The sequence below is a fragment of the Suricata suricatta genome, chromosome 16 (genome assembly GCF_006229205.1).
Source record: "Suricata suricatta isolate VVHF042 chromosome 16, meerkat_22Aug2017_6uvM2_HiC, whole genome shotgun sequence".
Classification (NCBI taxonomy): domain Eukaryota; kingdom Metazoa; phylum Chordata; class Mammalia; order Carnivora; family Herpestidae; genus Suricata; species Suricata suricatta.
In genome coordinates, this window is record NC_043715.1 from 829,186 (window position 1) to 848,194 (window position 19,009).

The following is a 19,009-nucleotide window of genomic DNA, read 5'->3' on the forward strand; positions in this document are numbered from 1 at the left end:
CCGGGCAGGGCCGGGCCCAGATGGTTCCTGCTGAGGAAGCCGGGGCACAGCTGCAGCCGCTTCCCCGGCCCCCGGCCCTCTATCGCAGCGACACAGCTGGCTGCCTCTCCTGCGGGCTGCAGGGAGCCCCCGCCAGGCGCCTCCCCAGGCCCGCCCTGCATCACATGCCCCTGCAGCCTCCCGCCCCCTCCCCAGGCTGGCGGCTGCGGCTGCTGGAAGGCACGGGCTGTCTGGGGGACAGAGGCCTCCGGCTGCGAGAGAGCCGGGCGGCCGTGGCCCCTCGTCTCTCCCTCGAGGCCCCACGAGGTCAGGAAGGGCGCGCTCGTTGGCCCCCGGAGGGCTGCCCGCCTGTCGCCCAGCCCCAGGACCAGGACTGTCTCCAGAGCCACCTCCAGCCCCATGTCCCTGGCGCCCCCTGTGCTGCAGAGCAGCTGCTCCACGCCCCAGGGTCCCAGGACGAGCGGCCCAGGTAAGGGGACGGCGGGGGGCGGGGGCCGGGCAGCTGGTCGGAGTGTGACATCTCCAAGCTGCCGCCTGCCTGGCTCTGTTGACAGCACGAGCTGGCGTGTTGACTCACCTCAAACCCGCAGCTGGGACAGGTGGCCCCGGGGCACCCGGCAGGTGCCAGGCCGGGTGTGGGCGCCCACCCGAGGCAGATGCCGGAGGTGGGCCTCCCCGGCCGAGCCAGCAGGGAGGGGGCTCCGGGAGTTGGTGAAGACGGCGGTGTCTGGATGAGGAAACTGAGGCCACAGGGAGGAGGGCCTGGGCCGGGACTCGACGCCAGAACCCACCGGTGGGGCATCCCTGGCAAACCCCTGCCCTTTGGACCTGGTGCCGACGCCCCGGGGCCCCCACCACAAAGTCTCTGGCTCGTCTCAAGGCGGAGGCCGGGGACACGGCCCTGAGCAGGCAGCCCCCCTCCAGCCTGTGCCACGTGGCCACGCTCTGAGGAGCCTTCGGAACCCTCCGGAGCTCACAGCCCCAGGGGCGTCCCCGCCACTTCTGCGGAGGCTGCTTTCCCCCACCTGCTGCTGTCCAGGCCCCGAGGGCCAGCCCCTGACAGGGGCCCCATCGGGCACCTGAATCCAGGTGTGGAAAAGCCCACCTTGAGGTGCGGTGAGGAGGGTGCCAATGGCGTCAGTGATTCCAGGATGCCAACAGGGCGGTGCCAGGTTGTCCCCTGGGACACGGTCACCCTGCCCTCAGGCTGGTGGGCGGCCCTGGTCCCGCAAGCCCCTGGTGGCACCGCACAGCCCCTGCCTTCCTGGGGCGGGCCTTCCCCCGCACCCGCTGCGTCCTCACCTGGGCCTCCGCTTCCCCGTGGGCCGGAGCCTGCCCCGTCCCCTGTCATGGAGGCTGCGTGTGGAGAGCATGGGCGGGCTGTGTGGTCTGGGAGGGGTGGGGACGCGAGGAAGGAGTTTGAGGCCAGGAGGCGGCAGTGACACCACGGTGCTGGCTGGGCCGCGGGCCCTGGGCGGTTGTCTCCTGCAGACTCCGAGCCGGCAGTGCGCCGGGCCTGCGGTCACCATGCAGGCCGAGCTCGCGGCCCTGGGCATTTGGTCAGAGCGGCGGGCTGGCGGCTCACACGGGCACAGGACACCCCGGTTTACGAGCTCACAGCCCGGCCTTCTCTTCACGGCCCGGCTCCGCAGGGTGACCACGGCCAGGCTGGGGGACGTCCCGCCCCTCCGGCCCCCCCAGGCCCCCCAGGGCTCTGCAGAGTGGGGGGACCACCCAGGAGAGCAGGGGCCAGCTGGGGGAGCCCTCAGGGGTCTCGGGGTCCAGGACAGGCCTGTGGGGAGCACAGCTCCACCGTGCAGCTTCTGGGGCCTGCAGGCGCCCCAAGAGTCCATGAAACCCATGGAGACCCCAAAATGCATTCAGTGGCTGTAACGTATGAAAAGAACAGCAGTGGGGGATGCGTCCCGAAGGGAGGGTGGAGCCTTCACGTCCGAGAGCGGACACCTGTGCGCGTGGCCGCGGCGGCCTGCTTGGTGGGAGGCGGGCGCCGCAATCGGGCAGACGGCGTGGCCTCTCTGGCGGCCAGACCCCGGTGCAGGGCCCTGAGCAGGATCCCAGGTGACCCCGCGGTGTGGGGGACCCACCCAGCGAAGGGAGGCCTGACTGCGCGGTGGGAAGGAGTGGCCCCCATAGAGGAGTGTTTACCTCACTCACATTTATTCGGCACCTACTGAATGTGCAGGCACCTGTCCCAACAAGCCCACTTTGCAGACGGGAAGACTGATGGTCAGGTTGCCGTGTCCCCTACAGGATCCAGAGGTGGGAGCCAGGACCCCTGGCAGAGGAGGGCCAAGACAGAAGCATTGAAATCACCCCAATTTAGCCTGAAGCAGCGGGGGCAGGAGGGCATTTCACCGTGACCACCCTGGGGAGAAACTGAGTCCGGCCCGTTCTAGGATCACGAAGAGCGACTGTGTGGGGTCCAGGTGGCAGACCAGGGAGATAATGAGCCTCCCATCCCTGGAGGCATCCAAGCAAATGCAGGCTGGATGTTAGCAGGTGTTGGGCAAGACCCCACAGGAAGTGCCATCCTGAGTCTGGAGCCTGGCGGATCCCAGCCGTGGGCCACCTGGGCCAGGGTGGGGCGCGTCAGAGGCCACCGCAGTCAACAGGTGGCCAGGGCTTCTCCCCGCCACACCCTCTCAGCCCCCTGCAGCTCCCCCTGCCCATGGGCTCTCCTCTGCTCACCCCTCCCTGCTGTGCTGGTTCCTGGGGCCGAGGTAACAGGTCACCGCTGACCCGCTGGCTTGGATTAGAAATCTGTCCGCCCCCAGGTCTGGAGCCCGGAGTCCAAAATCGAGGTGTGGGCGGGGTTGAGCCCCTCTCCAGCTGTGGCTCCCATCTCTGTCTTCACGTGGCTTCTGCTCTGTGTCCCTGTGTCCTCTCCTTTCTTATAAGGACACTTGTCGTTGGACTTGGGCCCCTCCGATCCAGGTGACCAGACTCGCAACACTCCTACCTGCCTCTGGGCAGCCGCTTGGGAATGGGGCCCAGACTCCAGACAGCCTGTCTCTGTCACAGCCCAGGGTCAGGGTGTGGCCACACGGCCTCTGCGGAACAAAGCCATCTCTGTCCCCAGCCCCCACCGTCCCCCTTATCACTGAGTCATGCCCCTGGCCCAGCACTGGTAGGTTCGCCCGGGCACTTGGGGCATCTGGGGTCGGAGTGTGCATGAAGGCCCCTCTCTGCGATGTGGGCCGAGGGCTGAGCCCCTCTGCGGCCACCTGACCTGTGACGTGGCTGTCACCATCCGTCTGCATCTGCGTACAAAGTACCGTTAGCAATTTTCCTGTTGGAGCCTGTCTGTACTGTTGCCGAGTGAAGCATGGCCCTCCTGCCCTGCTTTGCTCACGCGCTGCAGGGCCCCCCCCCCCAGACCCCAGGTGACAGGTGTTACCCCACCTCATCCCACCTCCTGGTGCTGTCCGGAACACACAGGCCTCGGGTCCCTGTGTCAGGATTGTGACTCAGGGCCCACGTGTCACGGAGACCGCCATCACAGAGAAAGATCCCGGGGTTCCCAGGGGCACACAGCAGGCCAGGGCAGAGGGCAGATGGGGCCTGGCTCTGCTGGCCCTGCAGATGGAGGCAGGGCCCATTCAGGGAGGGGAGCTGGCCCCAGGGCCACCGCCTGGGAAGCAGTTGGATGGAGTAAGGGTGACTTGATGACCTTTAATAGAAGTGAAAGTTTAAACAGAAGTCTGAGCAGCACTGAAGGGCAGAGGGGAAGGAGCTGGGAGAGAGCCCAGGACAGGGGTGCGTGGGGCTGTGGCCATCCCAGCGGCCGGGAAGCCCTCAAGAGAGGGGACCTCAGGACACACACCTGCCTCTCCCCCCCAGCACCTCCGAGGACCTCTGGGCGGCCCTCCGGAGCCAGCCTCCAGAGCACGGAAGTCTGGGCACCCAGGAGCTCTGGACTAGGTCAGGCAGCCTGGTTCCAAGTCCCCGGTCCCTGGAGCCGTATGTCAGGGCGAAGAGGAAGCCCAAGGAGGAAAGATTCTGCCTCCTGGGAAGAGCCAGGATCCCTTCCTCCTCCAGGAAATGTGGGAGGTTCTGTCGCTGGCGCCCTCAGTTTCCGCTGGAACAGGTCTGTCCCTTCCCCGTGCCGTCCCTGTGCCACAGGCCTCCTGAGACAGGCCGGCAAGAGGACACCAACCAGCCATGTCCTCCCCATCCACTGAACCTCGAATCTGAGCCTAGCAAGACAGAGCTGCAGGGTGGGTGCAATCTAGGCCGGCTTCCTGGAGGAAGTGGTCCCAAGAGGGCAGCTGGAGGAGGCAAAGGCTTTCACTTCTCGAGGTATCTTGACTGAAAAGAGAGGCGCCGTGCTAACCCGAGGCAGCAGGCGGCTGCGTGGGGCTTTCTCACACACTTTCACTTCCGTGACGACAGCTGACCACGGGAGGCACAGCCAGGAAGTGTGCCCCAGGGAGAAGCAGAGCTGGTTACCACCACGCCAGGACCCTCCGTCCGTGTTCCTTCTCACCCCGTCCGCTCTGGACGAGGCCTTGGCCAAGGGAGGGGCGGCTCCGGGGAGCAGAGGGGCCTGGCTCGGGCTGCCGCGGGCCGTGCACTCCGTGGGCTCCGGGTCATTCACACTGATTGCTCCGCACCGGAGGTCGGGGCGCCGTGGGCATTAGTGAAGGCAACACCACGCCCACGGCCCGGGGTGCAGGTGGGCACCCGCGCAGCTTCTCGGGGTGCTTCACAGGCCTGCTTTGTCTCTGTCCCTTGCAGGCGTGAGCCTGTGACACATTCAGCCGGGTCCCGACACGCCTGCACGCATGCCCTCCTGGGGCTCCCCCCTCTCAGCCAGCTCCCCACCCTCACCCTCGTCCTTCCAGCCCCTGGGCCTTTGCACATGCCGGCCCTTCCTTGAGACCTTCCCTCAGCACCTGCCCTGCTCCCTCCTCATCCCCCTCCTTCCTGCTGCGTCTTCCCCGTTCTGCTTTGATTCTAACAGCAAACGAGGTGTTCCCGGCTCCACGGCTGTGTGTCCTCTAGCGGCCCACTGGCTCTGCTGTCTGCTGCCGTCCCCTCAGTGCCCATGGCAGTGCGGGCTTACGGGGGCTCAGCACGGGTTGTGAGGGAGTGCATGCCACACCCAGAGGAGAGGACACCCCCCACGTAGTGTGTGCCCGCTGACGCCACCGCGGGGCCTGGGAGGCGTCTGTGTCCGTCTCCAGACTCCAGATCTGTCCGGCAAGGAACTGAGGCCCAGACACAGGGAGTGACCTGACTGGGGTCAGCAGGCAGGGCCAGGGCCCAGAGGTGGACCTGGAGGCTGACCCTCCGGCCCCTAAGGGGAAGAGTTCAGAGGGCACGCTCACTTGCAGGAGGGTCCCCCTGGCCGGTTACCGGGGGCGCCTGGTGGCCAGGCCTCCGGGAGATGGTGGCAACCCCAGTGACTCCACGTGAGGCCCTGCCCCTCCCCCTCCTCCCCAAGGTGGCCCCCAGGTGGTCTGCACCAGAGGGCAGAGCAGGGGCTGGTCCAAGCACCAGCTGTGGCTGAGGCGGTGGGGGGCTCCTGGGACTCTCCTGAGTCCCCTCAGCTGTGCCCACTGCCAGTCCCCAGGCTGGCAAGGTCAAGGCCTCCAGATTTGGGGGCCAGCTCAGAACCTAGAGTTGAGTCCCACGCAGGCCCAGATGACTAGCGATGGAACCTCCCAGAAGCGTGTCCACACGGGCCTCAGTTCTCTGCCAGGCAGTGGGGACAAGGACGTGGTGGTCCCTGCGAGACCCTGATGGCCTCTCCCAGCCAGAGGGTGTCCCCGAGGGGGCTGGGGTCTCCTCCCTGGCAGCCTGAGGAGTCTCGGGTGTCAGCCCCCGTCAGAGGCCTCTGTGTGTGCAGACCCTTCCCTCACCATAGAGCTGGTGGGTCAGGAGGGATCAGGTGCGGCCCCCTTGGGACTCACCATCTGGGACTGGGGTCTGGGAGAAGGTGGGCAGACCCCCTCCTCAGGGGCAGCCCCCCCCACCGTGGGACGGCCCAGGGGCTCCGCGGAGGAAAGTGGTGTCTCCCAAGGGGACGTCACTGAGGGTTGTCCTGGAGGCAGCAGGGCTCTGCTATTGTTCCGCAGGCTGTGGGAGGGGTGGGGGAGGGCAGGATGGGCAAATCCCGTCCAGACTCCTCCCTGGCCCAGGGCACGGCTTCCCCGTGGGAGTCATTAGCCGGACTGTAAGATGGGGACGCAAATCAGAGAGGTCAGAAAACCCGCCCAAGGTCACAGAGCACAGCACCTCCCCAGCAGGGACCTCAAGAAAGGGGTCCTCTTTGCATCTGCCGCTCCTGGTGTGCGGGCTTCACCCAGCAGCCCCCGCCCCGGCCGGACCCTCTCAGAGCCTGAAGTGAGGTCTGTGCGCCACATACAGAGCCAAAGGCAGGTGCTGCCTGACGCCCACAGCTGGCACCTGGGGCAAATGAGTCCCAGCTGATGCTGGCAGCGCGGCCTCCCGGCCCGGGCCCCTGGCCAAGCCCCCTCTTCTGGCTGCTGTTGCCGTGAAACCCTCTGAGAGCGCTGACCTTGGCCCAGGCTGACCTTGGCCCCGGGCTTACTGGGCCCACTAGGACACCAAACTCCGAAGTGTTCACTGCCGGCCACTCCCCGCAGCGGAGGGCCTAAGATGGGTGTGGCCCCCGCAGGGGTGGGTGCGGACTGGTCTGTCTGAGCGGATGCAGTGGGCTCAGGCCTTGAGGGGACGCAGAGTCGTGGGGACAAGGGAGCTTGCAGGTCCGAACTCGCCCAGGCCCAGCACCGCCCTCGAAGCCCGGAAGCTCTCTCCCGGTGGTTACCCCAACCACGCGGCCTCATCTTTGGCGCCCTCGGCCCCTGCCCTTCCCCGGGGCCGGAGGGGCCTCACGATCAGCTTTTTGAGGAGACCCAGGGCAGCGACAGGGGGGTTTGGAGGAGGCCGTTCTGAGGACGTGGTCTGGGCAGGGGTCTGGGCTCCGTTCAGCGTGGCCTGGCTTCCTGGCTTCTTGGCTTCTGTCGGCTCGGCTGTGTGGCAGCGGCCTGGTGACCCCACGACCCCGCAGGCCTGTCCGCCTCTGTGACGTGGGGATGGCGGCCAGCGCTCGGACAGGCTGGGGGGCTGGTGATAGCGGGCTCTGGCGCTGGGTCCAGACCTGCCGCCCCCGCCTGTGCTCCCTGCTTCCCGGAGCCTGGCCATGACCCCCTGCAGTCCCTTCCCTGCAAAGGCCACTCAGGGAGGCTCAGAGCGGCCAGCGGAGAAGGAACTGGGGGCCTGACGCCGCCCTGCGGCCCCAGCTTCCTCCTTCCCTCCCAAGTTGGGGTGCATTTTGAGTGTGTGGAAAGCCCCGACCTCGCAGACCCTACCAGGGGAGCAGATGGGGAGGAAGGGCCAGCGGGAGGGGCAGGGGGACCTCTGCACATGGTCCCACCTGGGCCGTGCCCCTCCCCGCAAAGTGCAGTGAGCGCAGCTCCCAGGCCCCGGGGCCAGCCTGACACGGCCACAGATAGGGGCCCCTCCGCGCCGGGGCTGGGCCACCGGCCTTTCCTCACGGCTGGACTCCCTGACTAGGATGCAGGGTATAATGACTAGATGCCAGTCTGCGTGGGGCACCCCAGGGCACAGGACCACAATGCCCAGAGGTGGTGGTTTGCCTCCTCGGCATGTCTAGGCAGCACCGCACCCCTGCTTTCCGCCGAGTATTCCCCAAGGCCCTCAGTGGAGGGCCTTTCTGGATGGTTCTGCCAGGCCTGGACCCATGGACAGACCGGCAGACAGACATCAAGCCCATTCTGGCCCCTCTATCCTCACAGCAACTCTGCACAAAGGTTGGGCCCAGGTGACAGGCAGGTGACAAAAAATGCAAGTCAGAGCCCCTCCCCAGCTTCAAGGCCCGTGGGGGCATCACCTCCCAAGTTCCGTGAGGCCCAGGAGGCCGAGGGGGGCCCCGCTTGGCCCTGGCCCCTCAGCCAGCCCTCTTTGTCCCAGCCAAGGGGCCGTCCCCACCTGGGGGCTATCCGGGCGGGGCTGCCACCCGGGGCTTGGGGACAGAGGGTGCAGCTGGGCGAGGAGATCGGAGCAGGCAGCTTCCTGTCGGAAACCGAAACTGCCAGGTGCTTCCCTCCCTCGCTGGGGCCGCCCAGACGCAGCTGCAGCCCAGCCCTCCGCCCGCGGCCCCGGTCAACGGGGCCTCCCGCCCGGGCCCCTCTGAGCCTCAGTGCACCCCCAACAGACAGGCGGTCCCGGCCCCTGGCCCAACCTCGGCCACCCTGGCACGGGGTTTCAAAGTCTTTGGGCAAAAATAGGGTTCCAAACAGCTTAATATCTCTTAACTTTGAATACTTGTGAAAATGAGAGTGTTTCCAGGAGATCAGACTTAACAGAACGCAGCATTAAAGCCGATTTCACCAGTTTCTTTGAGACCCTTTCCTCAGGCTGCCGGAACCCGGAGTGTCTTCTGTGCGGCTCGGGGAGAGAGGGGGGACGGGTCGGACCCGTCGCAGAGCTCCGGGGCCTGCCCCAGCTCCTTGCTTCCTCGTCCCTTCCTCCCGAGGCCCCCTCTGTAATTTGAGCTCTGAAATAGTTCACCTGCGCCGGAGGGACCCCATCCCCGGGAGAAGCGCCCTGCACCTTCTCTCTTCGTAAAAACGATTTCTTACAGATTCGCTGCCCAGCCCCGAGCTGGGACCCGTCCCCTGCGGGGTCTGGACCGAGCTGCTGGACTCCACCCACCTTCCTGCTTCCTCGTCTGTAAAATGGGCCCATAACGCGCAGCACTTAGTGCCTCCAGGCTGGACCCACCCCAGGGACTAGTTTACCTGCGTGACCTTCCCAGATACACTGCGGTAGTCGGTATTTTAAATCGTTACATAAAAGTATCGTGTTCTGTATATTCTCTCCCAGTTTTCCGTCCGGGACGAGGTGACACGGGGGCAGGTGACTGGGCAAGCTGTCCCCAGCCCGGGGCTGCGGGGGGGCTGCGGGACACGCCCTCCCAGCCCCAGTGGGGACAGACCTCTCGTACCGTTGACACGTCCAGTGTCCAGCGACGGTGTGGATGTTTCTGGAGTCGCTGTGGCCATGGCTCCTGGGGGCTTCCTGTTTGTGGAAACCAGCACCGGTCAGAGAGGCGAGGCCGGAGGCAGGACACTGGGTGGGGGGCCTCGCCAGTCGGGTCCAAGCCTTTCTGAACGTGGGCTCAGCGGGCAGCACCAGGGAGGCCGTGGGGAGTCCGGCCGAGCGCAGAGAAGGCGCGAGGCCCGTTCTCGCCTGGCACCCCTCCCCCAACTACAGGAGAGGGGTGAGCCTGCTGTGCCCGGGGCCGTGAGCCTGTGACGGGAAAGACGGCTGGTGGGGAGCCCTGGCGTCCGCAGGCCGACGAGCGGTGTGACCTGCATGTGACCCAGGTGTGACCCGCTCCGCTCTAGGAAGCAAGAACCAAGGTTCTGAGCGGCTGGGGTCGGGGGGTGCCTCGGACCCCCCAGGGCGCCAGAAGGAAGGGGCCCACGGGGGTTTCTGCGTCTGCCCGTTTGCTGGCCCAGCCGGGGGCACCCCCAACACCAGCCCGCTGCGCTGACGCGGGGGGAGCCAGAGACCGACCTACGGAGTGGGCGCCCGGAGCAGTGGCGAAGGCCCTGGGGTCCTCAGGCCGGCGTGTCTGGATAGAAGGTGGCGGTGCTCAGAGCAGCACTTCTGGGTGCCGTGCTCTTAGAAAAGTGATTTCCCTTTTCCTTCTGGATCAGCCAAGGGAGCGTGGCCTCCCCACAGGGCCCCGCGGCACTGCGACGGCGTGGGGTCACTTGGGAATGGAGGGGCCTGGCCCAGGCGGGACACCAGGGGCGAGTCTCTGAGCCAGGGTTTCAGGGTTTGCTTGTTTCCACTAATTTCTGCCTGCCTCCTAAGATTGTCTTGAAAAACAGCCACGTTCCCTTTAACGTGAGACTTCTCACAAAGCAGCCTTACCCAGCTCAGTCACGTCGGGCCCTTGGGCTGCTTCTGTTTTGGTGGATCATGTGGCCTCGTGGCCACTAGAGAGGTTTGCAAAGGTGACGGCCAGCTGCCTCCCGCAGCCGGGCCACAGGGTCGCGAGAAGAGTGGGTCTTAACGCCACTCCCCAGCCTCGTGCGGACACTCGTGAGGTCCCCGTCAGCGCACGGAGGGCACACGCCTGTTCTGCACGCCCTCCCAGCAGGAAACACAATGTGGCGGAGGCAGAGGGGACTCGGGGGGCACGGAGCCAAGACCAGACGCGGGACCCTTGATGGTGGTGCCAACATGCCTGGTCCCAACTTCTAAACGTTGTTGTGTAAACAGTCAGAAGTCACGTTGTCCACCTTCTTGCATATTTAATGCTAAACACGTGCTTGGGACTATTTTCATGAAAACTTAGAAGCTGCAGGCTCACCTCACTTAATTAGTGGAAGTGTCACCACAAAAGCAAATCAGCAGCTGGGGGTCACTCCGCCCAGACTAGTATTTGTAGCTTTTATTTCAAACAAGCACAGTGTTAAATGACCCAAATGTGTCAATTTGGAACTCAGTTCTGATATAAATGGGCAGCTGCATAGATGGATGGGTGGATGGACAGTGAATGGATCAATGGGTGGGTGGAGAGTGTATGGCTATGTGGGTGGATGGGTGGATGGGTGGTGGATGAGTGAATGGATGGATGGTGGATGGATGCATGGGTGGATGGATGGGTGGATGGATAGTAGATGGGTAAATGGATGGATACTGGATGAGTGGACAGGTAATGGATGGTGGAGGGATGGGTGTAGGTGTATGGATGGACCGGTGGATGGGTGATGGATTGTGGATGGATGGATGGATGATAGAGAGCTGGGTGGATAGACGGATGGCAGATGAATGGATGGGTGGGGGAGGGACCCCTGGGGGAGGGATGGATGGTGGCTGGATGGGTGATGGATGTAGAGTAGAAAAGGAAGAAAGTAGGAAGGCAGGACGGAAAGTACAAAGTTTAACTTCCAAAAAGGTAAAAACAATTCTTATATGAACCTAGAGCAAGCGTGTGTCATCCTGCAGGGTGGCAAAGGTGACTCCAGGGAGAACAAGGGCAACTCTAAATCCCATGAAGAAAGAATGTCACCTAAGACAACGCACCAGACTCGACATAAAGCACAGTCTTTCGTACCAAACAAAAATAGTTTGCAACTTGTCAATTGTCTACAGGTTAACACCTAACTTAGAGTCCGGGACCCAGTGGCCATAAATAGAAAGTCAGCAAAGGCACATCCCCTCAGGGCCACGGACCCTCACAGCCTGGCTCAGCACCGAGAGGACTGAACGCACGGCCGACCAGCTGTGGCCACGGAAGAAGGGTCAGGACCAGGGAGCCTTGCTGGGTTTTTATGTCCTGGGACGAAGCCACTGGTCAGACTCTGCAGGGGACTCTGCAGGGGAGGTGCGAGCAGGGGAGGTGTGGGCAGGTGCGAGGCTGACCACATAACTGGGAGACGGAAGAGTGAGTAGGGGAGGGGAGGGGCCACAGGACCACGTGCAGACCACTGGCCCAGGTTCTTGCCCGAACAGGGTGGAACTGGAGGGCCTCATGGATTCCGTGACGCTACTTTGTCAGTGAACCTGGGAGGTCACGTCGTGTGCGTGTCGGTTACAGACCCTGCGGCACCTGGCAGGGCTTGGCGGACTGAACGTCCTCCGTGGGTCAGATCCCCTTTCTTTCTGAGGAGACCCCTGCAGGCCCACAGCCTCCTCCCTCGGCGTCCCCCCTTCATGTGAGGAGACGGAGCCTCTGGGGCCGGGCCGGGCCTCGACCCCAGCCCGCCCTCCCTGCCCGCCCCCGCCTGTGCGGCTGAGCTACTACCGTCTGGGAGCCGTGGGGGCAGCTCTCACCGGGGTCAGAGCCGGGCCGGCAGCGGTGCTCCAGAAGCATCGGCCGAGACAGGATCCGGGTTGCCGAGCGCCCGGAGCTGGGCTGCGCCCGGGACGCAGGAGTCTGAGCGCGAGGAGCCAGACGCAGAGGCATCACGCCAAGTGCCCCCGTGCGTGTGACGCGGGCGCAGCAAACCCAGAGAGGCAGGAAGTGGGTTCCCGACGCTGGGGGGGAGGGGGGACAGCGGGATGACGGGATGACGGTTGATGGGACAGGTCCCTCCCGCGGGATGAAAGCGTCCTGAAGCCACGTGTGGTGGCCGCCCCACGGCCCCCGATCGTCCATTTCAAAAGGGTTAAAGTGGGCAACTCTCCCTTCTGTGTCTTTGACCACAACACAAACAGCCGTGGGCGCCCGGGGGGCCCGTCAGTTAGGCACCAACTTCGGCTCAGGTCAGATCTTGCGGTCTGTGAGGTCGGCCCCGCCTCGGGCTCTGTGCTGACAGCTCAGAGCCTGTTTCAGATTCTGTCTCCCTCTCTCTCTGCCCCTCCCCTGCTTATGCTCTCTATCTCTGTCTCTCAAAAATGAATACATGTTAAAAAAAATTTTTTTAAATAATCTTCATTTTCTTTAAAAGAAACATGAAAATAGGGCAAAAGATGGGCACTTAATTCAGGCCTCAGGGCTCCTGTTGACGCCTCCTGTCCCTGTCCTGGTCCTGAATGTGGAACTCCTTCATGGCTTTGCCTGGGGCACCCTGTGTCCCAGCCCTGCGTCCAGGGCCTGGGGTGACGTCACGTCCCCCTCCCCAGGCCTTCACGGCCTCACCTCCAGGCTTGCTGGAGGGGGGGGGGGCCGCATCCTGCCTGGGGCCACGGGGGCGGAGAAGGGGCACGGGGCCCTCTCCTCTGCAGAGCACCCGGGGCACAGATTGGTGACGTGGGGGGGGGGTGCCCCAGAGCCCACCTCCGGAACAAGCCAGAGCCAGCCACATCTGGGTGCAGAAACTGCGCAGGGAGTTGGTGCTGTGACCCTCCCCGCACTGGCACCAGGGACGAGCTCCCATTATCACACCAGGCTTCTGTGCTGGGGTGTGCTGAGTGCACCCAGGGCCGAGGGCAACCCCGAGTGTGCAGGTGCCCCGCAGGGCTCAGCCAAGGTCACTCTTGGAAATGTGGTTCCCAAGAGCCTGGAAGTCCGTTTTCCGTCCTCAGACGGACCTTGGGTCCCACGGACTGGCCTGGGCTGCAGCCCCCCGCCTAGGGCCGGGGCGCCGCTGTGGTGCTTGTGACAGGCACAGCCAGCCCCCTCAGCACCTTCCCGCCGAGTGTGGACCAGGCCTCGGCATCCCGGCCAGCATGGTGCTTCTGTGGGGCCTGGGCAAACGGAGCGAACTCGAAACCCACCAGCCCTCCAAACCTGGGTCAGCAGCACGCACGACCCGGGGGACAGCCACCCCCTGCCCTCCATGGATGACTGATTCTTTTGTCAAATGCGATTAAAATGTCAAATTGTGGAACCTTCCGCCGCTCACCCTCCTTTCTGCACGTCTCCATCTTCCGTCCTCAGAGTCTTCTCTGCACACCCGTTCTAGCAGGTTTGAGAAAGTGCTAGAGACACCAGTGCAGAAGGAAATAGGAGAGGCCTCAGAGACAAGAGGACAACAGTCCACACCCCACCACCCGCCCACAGGACGTCAGACACCTCCCACCATCGCTCCCAACCCTGCCTTCCTTTGCTTCATCTGTGGATAGAGCTGAAGTTGAAAGTCAAATTTCAGATAAACGGCTGAATACAAGCATGTCCCAAATATTGGCTGGGATCCATTTATACTAAAAATTATTCATCATTAATCTGAAGTCCAACTCTTCCTGGACACCCTGTGTTTTTATTTCCTAAATCTGGCAACTCTGTCCAGGAAGGACTTGAGCCCTGTGTCCTGTAGCAGGTGTGCAGCTGCAAAGGGCAGAAAACCTGACAGGACTGGACGCCGGGCTGTTTCCTCTGCCCCCGGGACGGGAGCGCAGAGGCACTTGGCTCCAGCTGCACCAAAATGCCACCGTCTAGGACAAAGGCGTTTTTGCTCTTTGGGTTTGACTGTCCGCTTACTCGTGGCTTCCGGGCTGCAAAGTGGCTGCGCCACCTCCAAGCATCACATCTGCCTTCCGAGAAGGAAGAAAGAGGAAGAGAGAAACACTGGGCCAGCCCCTGTTCTTAAGGAAAACCGGGGCTTTTGTCAAAGCCTCCCTCAGCGGGCTGCTCCTGTCTGCGTCTCTGAGCCTCCTTCCCCAACCAGGACTTTCTGGCTTCTAATGTCACATCTTCTCCACTGTCTGCAAGCAGCCTCTGCACGTAGGGCCCCAGTGACCTGCTGTGTCTCCATGAGGTCAGTGCAGCAGGTGGCTGACCATCCCACCGCTGGCCGTCCTCAGGACCCTCGAGGACAGGGAAGGACCCCACGGCTCCGGGCCCCCAGGCTGAGACGTCATTATAACATCACGTGTGTCCCGAGGGCCTCTGGGGGGCTCAGGCAGTGGGAGCAGTGACAGAAGCCTGGGCTCATCCCCAAAGGGTCTCCCCTTGTCCTCAAACGTTTCTACTGAGCGTCATCAGAGGGGACAACGGGTCCACCCTCCTTGGAAGTTTTAAACAAAGCGCCAGCCTTTCTTCCCGGAGCCGGATGCCAGGGCTCCTCCGGCCCCTGTCTCCTGATTCTCTCTCCTTCACCCGGTTTCCCTCCGTCTTGCTCCCCCCACCACCCCGTCCGCCAGCCTCTCTGACCATCACAGCATCCTGCTAATTTACTTCTAGAACATTCTTTCCTGTGCCTGAGCTTAAGGGGAACGGCATGCCCATGCCACCTCTGGCCCCTGTCCCATCCCCATCCCAGACTGCCAGGCCCCAGCGACAGCCCCCAGACCCCCTGGGGCCCCGGGAAACCCACACTCCTTCCAGGCCGGGCTTCCCGTGCGAGTCTGGCTCTGACTGTGCGGCCGCGGTGGAGAGGCGCCCCCGTTCACCAACGTGCATCAGCGTCACAGATGCTATTCGTGTGATGGCCCAGTGACATCGTCACAGGGGGACTGTGTTGGTCCACAGGTCAGAGCCCTTGGCTCCGGGCACAGAGCCTGCCCCAGATGACCCCAAGGGACCCCACCCCTTTATCAGTGGAAATGGGGTGGGGCCTCTCTCGTCTGCTGGAGCAGGGCCATGAGGATGGCTGTCACCCTGATTGCCCGACCCCCAGCCCCGGATGTTGCCCCGAAAAGCCAGGCCCTCCGCTTCCGACGGCTGAGTTCCTGGCAGGGCCCGGCTGGGGTGGGCACTCGGACGGGAGTCACGGTGGACAGAACTCGGACCCAGATAGGCTGGGGCCCGTGCTCACACACCAGCCTCAGTCTCCCCATCCAACAGGTGCGTGGCACCCAAGGGCCCTTGAACTTGAGTGTGTCTGCGTGGGAGTCTTGCCCTCCTGCTCCGCCCCTGCCCTCCCTGCTGGGCGGCCCCCGCCCCCCAGATGAGACTTCTCCTTCCCTCCACCAGGAGTTCCCCATTCGAGGCGACCACACCACCCCCCACTTCTCCCCCCGGGGTTTCAGGTTCTTAGAATTATTTTAGGTCTTCCCCACGCGGCCTGTGCTGGGGCCTTCCCTCTCAGCAGGCTCCGCCGCCGCGGCCTCTGGGGCTCCCTGCGCCCCGACTGTCTCACAGGAGCCCACAGACACGGGCCTGCGCCCTTGGGTGGGCGGTGCCGGGGGTCCCCGGGTGCTTCGGTCCTGGTCTGCTCGGATTTTAAAATAGCCTTTCATTGAGACAACTCAGGGCCTGCAGCTCACCCGCTGGACATGCCCGAGCCAGTGGTTTTTAGCGCTTTTGCAGAGCTGTGCAGCCCTCCCCCCCCACCTAATTCTAGAACATTTCCATCCCTAATAGACGCCTAGTACACTTAGCGGGGCCCCCGCCCTCCTGCCCCGGCCCCCAGCAGCCAGCCATCAGCCTTCTGCCTGTGAATTCGCCTCTTCTGGACACTGCGCACGCACGGGACCCGGTGTGAGAGGCACGTATGTGTGTGGCGCTCATGCGGCGTGATGGTTTGGGGACTCGCCCGCGTGGTGGCAGGAATGGGGACCACAGTCCTTTATCCGTTTGGGTCAGATTCCACCATCTGGACTGTGCCTGATTCTGAGTGACCTCTGCTCAGGAGCCTGGGTGCGAGCCCTCTCCGGCCTCGGCTCGCAGGCTGTCCGGTGCGGCCCCCGAGGGCAGCCACGCAGGGCGGGCGGAGGCCTGGGGGCGGCCCCAGGCGGAGCTGTGGCCCGTGGGCGCTCCACACACAGCGCTGCTGTGGACACAGCCCTGGAAGGGCATGGGCGCCCTGGCCACGCGGTTTGGGTTTGGCGGACAGGCACCAGCACAGCTCTGACCCGGAGTCGGGGCAGTGGCTGGATTTCTGGGTCTTCCTGGCACTTGATGTGAACGAAGGTCCTCAGGCTCCTTCCTGAGATGGGTGGGTCCCGCCCAGAAGTGCCCTGGGGCACGGCCACGGGGCTGCCCATCTCGGGGCTCCCATAGATTTGGGGCTGAGCCACCGCTGTGTGAATCTGCGTCTGCACGGAAAGGGCACCTGCTGAACTAGACCCTGAACCGCGGTCTCATGGAATCACGCAAATGCTGCAGCTGCCGAGGCTCGGGGTCTTCCCGCCCCCGGCCTGCGGCTGCCGGGCTCTGGCCCTGAGGTCCCCAGGGAAAAGCTGGGCACGCCATATCCCTGTGGCGTCCTGCCCCCGCCATCGAGGTCGGGAGGTGAGAGCAGGGTGGCATCCCCGCCCTGCGCCTGCGCCGTTGCCAGATTTTCCGGCTCCGACTCGGATTCCTCCTTGTTGTGCACGTGGGGCTCTGCCCTCCCCACCCTGAGCTTCCGTTGGCCTCTGGAGGCAGGGGCCTGGCAGCTGCCCTCTCAGACCCTCTAGGCCACATGGTGGTGCCCCAGAGTCCCCTCCCCAAATCCCCAGGGACAGCGTGCTGTGCTGGCCCAGCCCGGGTCAGGGACCGGCTCACAGAGGGGACCTCGGCTGTGGGGAGGTCATGCTGGGAGCGGCCCGTTGTACGTGTGACGCCCGTGTGCGGGCGGTGGCCACACTCAGCTGGGCTTGTGTGAGGTGCACTAGGTGCGCTACACACCAGAAACCGAAGGAACGGGACTGTTCGGCTCAGAAGATGAAAAAGTGCCTTCATGGTGTCAGAGGGAAGGGACGGGGCCTGTCCCGGGGGACAGAGGAGAGCCGAGTGTGCAGGAGGGCCATCTGTCCCCTTGTCCCCATCCCTGCTTCTGCTGGTCTCCCGGTGGCCTGGGGGTTCCGCTCCGCGGACCAGGCCTGGCTCCCTGGCAGCCCCGCCCTGACACCCCAGCTTTGGGCCCAGGAAGGGTGCTGGCAGGTCTGTTTCCAGAAGAGGGGCCCGTGCGATCCGGCGACCCCAAGCTCCCCCCAGGCCGCGTCATGTGCTGTCAGGGGGCGGGCGGGGTGGGTGCCCATCTCCCCAGGGAGACTGAGGCTCGGACACATCACGGTCCTGCTGTGGAGGTCAGAGCCCGGGGGGAGCCCAGACCCTGCGTGCTATGAGGGTCCACGAGAGCAGGCTCAGCAAGCAGTCCCAGATGTTAATTTTCCCAGGACTCAATTATGACTTCAGCACGGTCCCTGGGCACCACAGAGCCCTTGGCAGGCACACAGGCCAAGAACAGAGAAGTCTCACCCCGCCTCTCTCTGCTCCTGCCCTGCTCCCCAGATAAGTTCCCCAGCCCGTGCCCCCCTCACCCTGCCCCTGGGGCCCCCAGCTCCCCTTGCACCCAGACCCGTCCAGATCTCCTGACCTCCCCCCCTCCGCCACCGCTTCACCGCATCCACAGCCCCACAGACGAGAGCAGAGGCCTCAGGCTCTTTCTAGAATCTGAATCTCAGGAGCAGGGTCTGCATTCTGGGGGCGGGGTCTGGGGAGCAGGACCCATTAGGAGTGGATAAGGTCTCCCAGGAGAGGAGGCAGGTGGGACAGGACACGGGGACCCACGCTCTTGCTTCCAGGCTTCGGAGTCACTCCTTGTCTCTCAGGGGCCCAGACACGTTGGGGGGTGGGGAGGAGGGCGACCCTCTGTCCTCACTGTGCTCACTGGACCCGCCCTGCCGGCAAGGACAGACTGGACAGATGTCCACCTGACTGGGGCTTCGTGGCCAGAAAAGACCCCTCGGGGGTCATGTTCCCCTTGGAGCCCCCGCAGTGACCCTCCGAGAACTGGCGGCCGAGCCTCGCGGGCTGACCCGGACGCAGGGCCTCCCCGTGTGTGAGATCAGGGCTCTGGTGACACTTCTCCTTCTCTGTCCCCTGCTGTTGAAGATCACAGGCTGAGGACGGTGGGGTGCCCATAGGAAACTGTGGACCCACTGAGGTACAAGGAGGGCAACGAGGGTCCCCGGGGAGCCCGGAGGAAGGGTGACCCGACCCCCAGGCCCACGCCGCCTGCCCTGGCGCCCCGTCCTCTGTTAGTGCCCCCGGAGGGCGGGTTGTTTCGGGGGATGTTTAATGGACAAGCGGAGAAGCGGGGGAGTTTCCTTTGTGGGCAAGGGCGACCGTCGATTCCGTCAGCCTTTCACTCGAAGCTGTCCCGACAGAGCGCCGTAGGTGGGCTCTGCATAATCTGTACCCCAGGACACAATGGGGGTGCCAGGAGTGCCCCAGCTCCTGGGAGAAACCACGAGCAGCTGCCCTCTGGCCATCGTGGGGGTACAGGAGGGGGGGCCTTTATCTCAGGCGGCGGGGAAAGGGCCAGATTCGTCCTGCACAGGCTGCCCTGGGGCCCTGCAGGGAGGGCTTGGTGGTGATAACGGCCTTCATCGAGCAGACGGCTCCGTCCCAGGACCTCGTCCCTCTCAGGCTGATACCTGGTGGCCCAGCCCGCCCGGGCACCACCCGTCTATTCTTGTGGCTCCCAGAGCTCAGCCCCCTGCCGAGGTGTCAGGGGGAGGGTGACAAGGGGCTGCTGGGCCCTAGGGGGGCACAAACCCACCCCCGCTCGGGAGCCGTGGGGGAGGGGCGTGTCAGCCGGGCGCCGCGGCGGCAGGCGGGCCTGGCAGGACGGGGCGCACTGGCTCGGGGAGGGCAGGGTGGGCGGCC

The 19,009-nt window shown here is 64.3% G+C and overlaps 1 protein-coding gene across 1 annotated transcript in view; it reads left to right on the forward strand.

Moving 5' to 3' along the window:
* The first annotated feature begins 305 nt into the window (after positions 1-305).
* The window catches only part of CBFA2T3 (CBFA2/RUNX1 partner transcriptional co-repressor 3), an 80,267-nt gene continuing 61,563 nt past the window's right edge, over positions 306-19,009 (forward strand). Inside the window, exon 1 of the mRNA XM_029926086.1 lies at positions 306-469. Within this exon, the coding sequence (XP_029781946.1) occupies positions 400-469 (70 nt within the window). The 5' untranslated portion in view covers positions 306-399. The remainder of the gene's footprint in view (positions 470-19,009) is intronic.